The sequence below is a fragment of the Egretta garzetta genome, unplaced genomic scaffold, assembly GCF_000687185.1.
Source record: "Egretta garzetta isolate BGI_Z169 unplaced genomic scaffold, ASM68718v1 scaffold524, whole genome shotgun sequence".
In the NCBI taxonomy this organism is placed as follows: Eukaryota; Metazoa; Chordata; class Aves; order Pelecaniformes; family Ardeidae; genus Egretta; species Egretta garzetta.
Window position 1 is genome coordinate 1,235,913 of NW_009259336.1, and position 9,725 is coordinate 1,245,637.

The 9,725-nt window shown below is 42.3% G+C and overlaps 1 protein-coding gene across 2 annotated transcripts in view; it reads right to left on the bottom strand.

Annotated features, from left to right (window-relative positions):
* The window catches only part of KLF12 (Kruppel like factor 12), a 174,229-nt gene that overhangs the window by 61,723 nt on the left and 102,781 nt on the right, over positions 1-9,725 (bottom strand). For both annotated transcript variants that reach the window (XM_035892375.1, XM_035892374.1), the window contains exon 4: positions 8,614-8,749. In XM_035892375.1, the coding sequence (XP_035748268.1) occupies positions 8,614-8,749 (136 nt within the window). The remainder of the gene's footprint in view (positions 1-8,613; positions 8,750-9,725) is intronic.

Sequence of the window (9,725 nt, forward strand, 5' to 3'; positions counted from 1 at the left end):
GAACAAATAAAAGGGAAAACCTAGCACAATTTTTCCCATTGTACAGGAAAAAGGAAGAAAAAATCTGGTGTGTTTTTTTTTTTAGATCCCTGTATTCACATGCTAACTCAATTATGCCTTGCTAAACAGTGTTCCCCTCTTAATAGTGCCCTTCTTTGCATGCAGTTTACATACTTGTGACCTACACAACTTTTTTCGTGGTTTTGCATGCATTGATCTAAACACTCAGGAAATGTTTCTCCATAAATCAGTATAAGCACTGCTATTAAAATTTAATTGTACTGCATGTTTGTCTGTCACAAAATCACAGGAACTGCCTTATGGAATAGGAAAGATAAAAACTTATCTGATCTAGATAATGAAAAAAGAAGTAATTTTGGCTCAAGTGACAGCAGAGGACAATGCTCTTTCTTTTTCTTATCAGTAAGTCAAGGTAGCAGTTCACTGAGGTAGTTTTATTGTGGCTTTTTCTGGCAGTGTTCTGCTGTCTAATCTGCACTGATGAGTATTTGCTACAGCTCTGAATTTCTTCATGCACACAGATCTGCGTCTGCTTAATGCACACAGCTCTGCCTCTGCTGTCTGTGCTGATTTAAAAAGAAAAAACAGAAAAAGCTGAATAACGAATCACTGGGGAAACAGATGCCAAATAGGTGTACAAACTGCTAACTGGGTAGCAGTAATGCATAATGTTATTTATAATTCATTCTTCGGTGTCATGCTCTTCAAGCAATTACACAATGCCTGCCTCCCTATCAATAAAATGCATTTCACATACCTAACCACTAATGACTCAAGCTTCACCCTGGAGCAACACATTGTAGTGGATTAAGCATGGGACTAGGAGGCAGACATTCCTGATCCCAGCTCATCCTCTGCTTCGCTGCATGGCCTTCAGCAAGGCACTAACCTGAGGAGAATCATAATATTTGAACACACAGGGGACCTGCACAATTTAAGTAGTTAATGTTTGCAAAGCACTCCAAAGATAAAAGGTGCTATATGAACTATAATCATACACTATTGTTTTGGGGCATTGTATTCCAAAGCACATTTGTGTAAATATGCTTAGTAACGTAAAATCCCAATAATGGCAAAGTTTGATAACTACCTTGAAATGACTGGCACTTCCTAGACAAAAATTTAAATGAATTAACAAATTGAATCTATTTTTGAGAAGATAGTTATATGAGACAATTCAATGTAGACACTGAGCTGAAGCTGGGAAACAAGATCTTTGAAAGTTTGCTTGTGATGGGTAAAGGTAATGAGAGAGACATACAGAAAGGTATCTATGAACCCCTACATATTTACAGATACCTCTCTTGCTGTACCATGCTGGTCCCCAAAATAGCTTAAGTGTTGAGTTACTTTTTTTCTTTTTAGCATCTAGACTTCTGTTACACTTTTAAGATTAATCGTTAGATTCAATGAAGTTAATGGTAAAACTCCTCTGGATTTTAGCAGAGCCAGGATTCCTTGGTTCTTCCAGCTTATTATGCACTTAATTTAAATATTTCTCTTAACAGGAAAATATGACTCCTAGCAATGGTGCGGTAACATATGTATTGAAGAGCAATGTCTAGCACTTCAAAGTGATTCAAAAGAACATGCCAGATATGTGAATGGCAATGTGTCCTTGCGCTAGGTTCATCTACTCAACAGTCATGGTAACTTACTGTTATAGGGGAGACGGGAAAACATAATCTGGTGTAGACCAAGTTAAAAGCACTTTTATTTTCAAATTAGCTTTCTTCAGGGAACAATTTGACAATATCCCTATCTCCTAATACACTGTAATTTAAGCACTACCATCCTTTCAAAGCAGGCAGCGATGTCAATTTCTTTGTAGAAGCTGCTTTTGATTTACAGTTGCCGTCCACCTGGCACTTGTTCCTAATGATCGCTGCCTGATGGGAAATCTGTTATCCTGGCAAAAGTCTCTGGGACATATACCAGCAAATTTCCACACCAAAAAATCCTAGAATCTCTGTGCATGCACAGAATGGCATCCTTTGATTTTACTGCCCAACTGTCAATTTATTAAACTTTTTTTTGGTTAAATATCGCATATGCAAAAAAAAAAAAAAAAAGAACCTTTTTAGAATAGTGTATGTCCATTTCGATTACTGAAACCGAAGGCTCATAGTTAGTGCCTAAAGGGCAATTCCCAAAGGTATACAGGGCTTTCAAGCTCTTGCAGTAGAAGTCCTCAGTAGAGCTTTAGGCAGATTCGTTTTTATATACAAACAGAGGATTCTAAGAATTTAAATTCTACTAGAAGAAAGTTTGTAAAGTGCCATATAAATACACTGTAGAGGAAGTCATTACTTCTTTAGCAAGTTACCTGAACCACAGGTAGGTAGGAGAAATCACCCCTATAGTAGTTGCGTAGGCCCAAAGTATAGAGGTACTGGTTGAGTCACAGACTTCCAGCATGGCCTTAGAAAATCACGTAGAGGGGGATTCCCCATATATTACTTGAGCAATGTTAAGGTTTACCACTCTCCCTAAGCCATTTGTCCAGGCTCCTTTATGAACACTGTGGAAGGCAGGCACATCCAAAAGGCAGATGATCACAGCTGATGAGATGATTGGACCTAGAAGCATGCACATCTCTCTACTGAGGAAATCCAAAACACTTGAGCCTAACTTTTAGATAGATTACATTGTGAGAAATGAACCTTGATGCAAGGATATGTCCAAACTGGACAGGCCAGTACTGCCCAGAGGTTCCCTAAGCTAGCTGAGACACAGCACACCTCTGCCAGCTCCATGGTGCCCTTGGGTCATTAGCCAACTTCCGACTCAGCAATACTTTTCACTCCAGAAACCTTTTGTTTTCTGCCACAGGATACATATCTGACAAAAACCCCAACAAACCAAACCAAAACTAGAACAGAAACATCCCTGAAATAACGACACAGTGGGGACATCAACCACAATACAGATGATCGCCTGCCTTACAGGGCTCTACGCCACCAGTGTCTTTCACTTACCCATCTGCATACACACACCCCTCTTTTAATGTTTAATAAGTCAGTTCAGCTTGTAGAGTGACTCTCAAGGAGACTGAGGAGAAGCCCCACGGCATAACACTTTGTGGGGAGGTGAGAGGCCCATGGGCAGTTCTGCTTTCTGAGTCTGGGGTCCAATTTCCCCCCTCAGGAGTGTTACAGCAACCGCGCGATCTTCTGCTCTAAAGCCTTACTGCAATGGAAAAATGCATCCCAAACTTGGGAAACCTTCATGAGAAAAGTAAAATTGAAACTCATATATTCCCACAATTTTGTTTCAGACAAATTAGCATTCTCCAGTGAAAAAAAAAATGCTTTATTGAGAAATTCTGGGCCAGCACTAGTCAGTTCTCCATCTGTAAAATCACCATCCACTTGTGTGCCAGTTTTAAAATGAGCATTTGTTCACGGAGGGCGGATGTACCGGAGGAGAGGGAAGCAAAGTTCACACAAGTACTGCCAAAACACCCTCGCTTATGTTTCTTGGAGACTCAGGACAAAGTATTTTGTCTGTAACTAGAAGAAAAGACTGAGGTGAAAGTTCCCTGTAATGAATAGCACAATGGTAGTAATGACTGCAGCTGAAGCAGGAAAACAGACAATATCGGTGCAGAAAATGAATGTTTGATGGGAACACAGTTATAAACCTCAAAAGAGATAAAAATCAACCACAGAAGTTGATTTACATCGAAGAAGAGGAGGGAAAAAAAAGAGATCTAAGGATAAAAATTCAGACTTGAAAGATACCTATCAATTTAAGTGAGTACATTAGTACTGTGGCTATGCTATCTGTCTGCTGTGGAATTTCTTTTTTTGCTAGTGCAGTACCCAAAACTATCTTCCACTGTACTGCAATAATAAAAGCCAGCAGAATTTAAAAATTAAGTAAGACGATCACATTAGTATCAATGTATCAATCACATAACGTTAGCCAGAGAGAACAGGGGTAGGGTCAAAGCCCCTGATCTCTTTTTCATACAAGCACTCAGCAGCACCCAGCTCAGTGCAAAGAAGGGTTCACGCTAAAGGTCTCCACAGTCACATCCAAATGACAAATCACATTTCTATGAATTAACTGCAGCTCTAACTACAAGTATTCAGGACTTCCTCCCTGAATTTTCTGTCTCTCCATCAACCCCGAAAAACAAGAAGCTACGTTAAGCATCATCAGTTTATATGCACAGCCCATCCTCTTGACATTATTTGAAAGAAAAAATGGTTTTGTCAAAGGAGTTCCCGCTGCCTAAACCCCCTAAGGAGAAAAAATCTAGAGAGAGAAGGAGGAATTTCTGGATCTTTGTATTTTTACCGATACACTGATCGAAAGTTCATACTAAAAATGACGTTCCGCCTCTCCCGCTTCTGCCCTCAGCCTCTGCAAGAAGGAGATCTTATGTCATGTGTGTTCAGAGAGAGCTGCATGCTGTAAAGTCATGTATTTTACTGCGCAGGTGTGCAGGGAAAGGAGGAGATTAATGCCCGTTATGGGTTGGCATTACTATGTACCACGGAGATGGCTCCTGAGCCCCGCTGCATCAGGGCTACCCGAGGGATGGAAGGGCTGCCAGGCCAAGGGAACAGCATGCTGCGTCCAAGGGGGACCCTTAAAAAGTTTTACTGGCCTACTAGGGCTTGACTAATGCCTTCTCTTCCCTTGGCTTCGTAAAGATTTCTAGAGCGTATCTGAGATCTGACCCTGAATATATGATGCTATTCTTGCTGTGTAATAAGCATCAGCGGTGTCAGGCATATAGAGGCAAAATCTGCTCTTTGTTAGAGCACTACACGTCAAAATGAGTTTGTAAAACACGCTACAAAAAGGATGAAATGCTGCTTACAATGCAAGCCCACTGAAATCTACATATTGCTGCAATATTTATTATCAGCCAGAGCATATTATCTGAGATTAATAAATTATTCTTAGTCTGTATTATGGTAAGGCATAGCAACAGCCATAAAGCAGCACTGTCACATAAAGAAATTTCACCAAAGGACCCTGCTTGAAATAATGACTTTGTTTATCTATAACTTTACATTATTGATTGGGTTTGCTGAACTGAAGAGGGACTATGAAATCACTCCAAAAGAACTACTGAGAAGTCTGGAAGCTCAGCCAGTATAAAGCTAGCGGCAAGAAGGCAATTTCCCTGAGAAGAAAATAGTCGTATTTAAGTTATTTTACAAATATGCAAGCAAATTACATTTTTTTTAACTAATTCTAAACGTGTGGCTCTTAGTATCTGATGGTCACAATTTTTACTGATAAGAATTTTTTTGTTATAAGACTATAGTGGACCTGAAACAAACCAGCAACACAGGAGGATGCCTTCCAGTTTTAGAGGATGTGAAAAGCAAAGCTTTCATATAGGCATTCCAGACTGTCCTACGACCCAGCCACATAAGGGTAATTTCCAAGACAACAAGCTTAAAAACAGACGTATTAAAAAAACAGTTCCTCCCCAAACACTGACTACTTGATTTCCCTCAGCTCGTGGTTAAAACCTTGGCACTGCTAACCCCACCTGGCAGATTTAGATCCAAGGGAAGATGTCGGAGCATTCAGTACCGTCACGTCACTCCCAGCTTCTGGCACGCTGACTGCCCCAGTCAGGCGCCGTGGATTGCCTTACCCTCACCTCACACCAGAGATCTGCAGTGCTGACACGTGTGTCCCAGGCAGCTGTCTGCACCGCCTGCAGTCAATGGAGAGGAACAGGCGCTCGTGGGCTTGTCTCTCTCTCTCTCCCTAAATTAGATAGCTAGAATAGGTCAAAAGAATTACCGCCTGGACACACCAACTGCTACCCGGCCGGCCCGTATGCAGGGAGGCGAGATAACTAGCTCGGATGCAGATACCTGTGTTGTAGGTGTCTAACTATGCAAGACGAATCCTGAGCCCCACGGACAGCTCACAGGGAAAGTCAGGAGCCTTGCCAAGGCATGCCCCACAGACCTACGCGCTGCGTGAGGGGCTGCACAGCACCAACCCAAAGCAAATACCTACCACAGGGTATTTGAAATCCCTTTCTGCTCCTGGAGAACAGGCAGCAATAGGCAAATACATATACATATATTTATAATCCTTATGCAGGATAATTTAAAATGTGTCTGAAAACCAACCAGAAAAAGGTCAACTGTTGCCTCACACTTGCCACCAGCATATACAAACTAGGCTTGCTATTTTGTTTAACAAAGACAAGACTGCACAACAGCAATCTGGTATTGAAGGAAAGGATGCTGCCATCCCTTTGGGGATGCCATGCTGTACTTCCCAGCCAGTATCTCACAAGAAGAGAAGACTCTCTCTCTCAGCAAGAAGTGGTCCCTTCCAACCCTAAACATTCTATGATTCTATGATTCTACTTGTTGTTGTTATTATCAACTATTCACAAGAAAGATCTTACAAGCTCACTTAAGAAAGAACACAGTCTACGGGACAGTCTTCTAGACTCTGAGGTCCAGCCCACCTCACTCAGGCGCTTGGCTTAGACCTACGCTTTACTGCCTACTGAAGCAGTCTTTCTATGCATGCCCCTACGCTGCCCGGTTATTCAGCAGAACAGTAGGTGCCTTTCCACGTCCTCAGAGGAAACTCCTGTCTGCTAAGTTTAGACGCTGAAATTGAGCACACAGGATCTCCCTTTGGAAGGCTTCAAAGGCACTTTCCTCTCTGCAACAAGGGTATGTAGAATGCGGGCTTTTATTATCAGTGGACTGCTTTGCTAAACATCTAATATTAAGGTACATGTTAGATGCCTAAATTAAGAGTAAGGCTAGCCTGTAAGGCACTGTATTATAGACCAAGAAAGAAATGGATTGAGTGGAGTCGGTATAACATCCTAACATCTCTTTTCAGCTCAGCAGCTGTATGTGTAGTGTCTGTGACAGAATGAAGTAAAAAAGAAGACAAATTGCAGATCACAGTCAAATTAGATTTTCCTAATGGGGCTTTTGAAATAAACTAACAGATTACTGTTTAAATAAAACCTGTAACGAGGATGAGTTGATGTTATATTATTAAATTTCTTAATTTAATTCTTAAGCTCCAGAGCCAGCCAAGTAATATTCAACACATTTACCTTCACAAACTGTGGAATGCATTATGGAAAAGCTAAAAAAGCTTTTCATGGTTTGACCAATTCTCTAAGTGTTCAAGCAATATCAATCACAGAGAATAGTATCTGCCTGCCAGTCATATGTTAGAAGTATTTGCTAACACCCCATGCTTCCTCTTTTCATTAATTAGACAGAACCATTTAGTGCAAAATCATGATGGGTTGTTTTACTTTTCTGGCTTCTTATGTGTGCTATAAACTGAGAAAAAAATACTTAGCACTTCAGAGCCTGGTGTTGGAACTAGCAAATTCAAAATATGTGTGAGGCCTGTCTATCAAGCAATAGTGTCACTGGTGAAGAAACCTTCCCTTCCTTTATCACCATCAGAAGGGGAACATGTTAATTACAGTCAGAGCCAATGCCTTGCCTTGCCCAGAGAACTCCCTCTCTGCTTGAGGGGAACACAGGGTTGAGGTTACTCCGCTTGACTAGAAAATGAATTGGTGGATGTCTGGTGAAACCCCCCCAAAAGTAGTTCCCCCTCAAACATGGCTTAGTTTCCTCTAAGCAAATAGGACACTGCTTTGTAAATGTCAGCACTTTTGGCTACTGATGGCCAGGAAAACAAAGCAAAACTAAGTACCTTTAGATAAGACATTTAAAATGCATCAATAATAAATTATATAATAACAAAGTCTAATGGCCTTTATTATATCCCTTCCCATTTAATAACACCCAGAATGCCCATATTTTGAATCTCTCAGATAAAGTAATGTGTTTTGTGGGTCTAGCACAGGCTTCAGTGCCTGGAGGCTCTAGTTCTATTTCCAGCTCTGCTTCAGACCTACAGGGTGACCTTTACGCATAACCTCATTTTCCTCACCTATAAAATGGGGATATTAATACTTATTTACCTCACAGTTGGTTCCCTTCCAGCTGCTACAGTGACTGAGCAAGCTCATGTATCTACAGAACTGCTAATGTTCATGATAAACTTTTTTTTTTAAACAAGCAATACAGACATTACATTAAGAAATGATTTGTCCATCCAGTGAGTAAAAGTACACAGAAAAATAACTGCAATAGAAAAACTGTTCAAAGCCACTTGCTAATTTCTTTTCAATGACACTGTCCTTCAGGGGAAATGTAGGTAGTTCCTATTTGACAGCAGCTATAAGAAACTTCTTGATGCTGCTTTCAATCAAGAAAAATTTTCATGTTTTTGGAGTGAAAGTCTAACCTTTGGAGAGGATATAAAAACACTGCAAGCTTTGCAAGCAAATAAAGGGGGAGAAACAATTTCACTTTGAAACTTTACCTAGTAATGAGGACGGAGAGAAAGAAAGGAAGAGAAAATCAGAGAGAGACGAGAGATTCATCCATCTCTTCCTAAAGGGAACAAAGCTACATGGAAGAGATGCTGGCAGGTATGCCAGCCCGCAACTGGGGGGATACCCCTGCGGCCACCGAGGGCCGGTGCCTCCATCGGCCAGGGAGCACCTCGGCAATGCTCATCTTGCTCTGGGAATGTGATACTTACTCTTGTACTGCTCTGGCTATGGAGAGCGCTGTAGATCCAGTTTCATTAACGCTATCTAAGGTCACATTTGGCAGGTCGTCATCATCACTGTCACTTTTAATTTGTCTGGGAGATAGGCCTCGGGGGTCCATTTGTGCTGGAAAGAGACATATAATGGATTAATATGAGCGTGCTGAAATTAATCTCGTCCCAGAACAACATCAGGGTGCACAACACATCCGCTCGCTCGGGCCGGATGGCACCGCTTGCCCTGAGATTCCCAAATGGGGTGATAGATTCGCAAAAGGCATCTAGCAGTGCTACAGCGAGGCGCAAGCGTTTCCAGCAGCATGCAGGCGTGCGAGCACACACAGGCTACACCAACGCATTTGGCAGACCTGAAATAAAACTCCATATATAATATTCATCAAAAACTCAGTTTACCCTCAAGTTATTTATTCTGGATGTCTTCAGAAAGCAAAGAGAAAGGGCTATGTCTGCTTTGCACAGCGCAGCACACTCAAGAGTAAATTCTACAGCAAAATTTCTTTGATTTCGACTGTCCGTCATGAGATACCAGGCTGGGACCCACGTCACTGCAGTTAACTAAAAGTAAGGTGTCAAAAACCCCTCAGTTGTACTGATTTCTGACTCAATTCAACACCGGTGTCAACCTCTGAAGGAGCCTTCCCTCCACATTACACGTGGCAAAAGTGCCGCACGTAGCTTCACACAGGCAACTAATGCCCTGGCGACTGGTGGATTTTTTGGAAAAGCCACAGAGCCTCAGGTCTTAGGAACAGCCGAAGATCAGGAACCGCAGGGCTGTTTTGCCCACCCACAGCTTTCAGTATCCATACTGCACGGCGATGCGCTGGGTGCAGGTGCCCAGGCTCCAGCAGCGGGGCCTGCGGGGGCCTCTGTGAGGAGAGGCCGGGGCTGCCCCGGGCCGGACCCAGCCGGTTCCAGCCGGCTCCAACTGACCCGACACGGGGCATGGCTGAGCCCCTCAGCCAAGGTGGTGGCACCTGAGGGAGAACATATTTAAGAAAGGGGAAAAAACAAAAGCCATGCAGGCAGAGTGAGGAAGAAATACAGCCCTGCAGCCACCATGGTGAGAGGGGCAGGAGGGG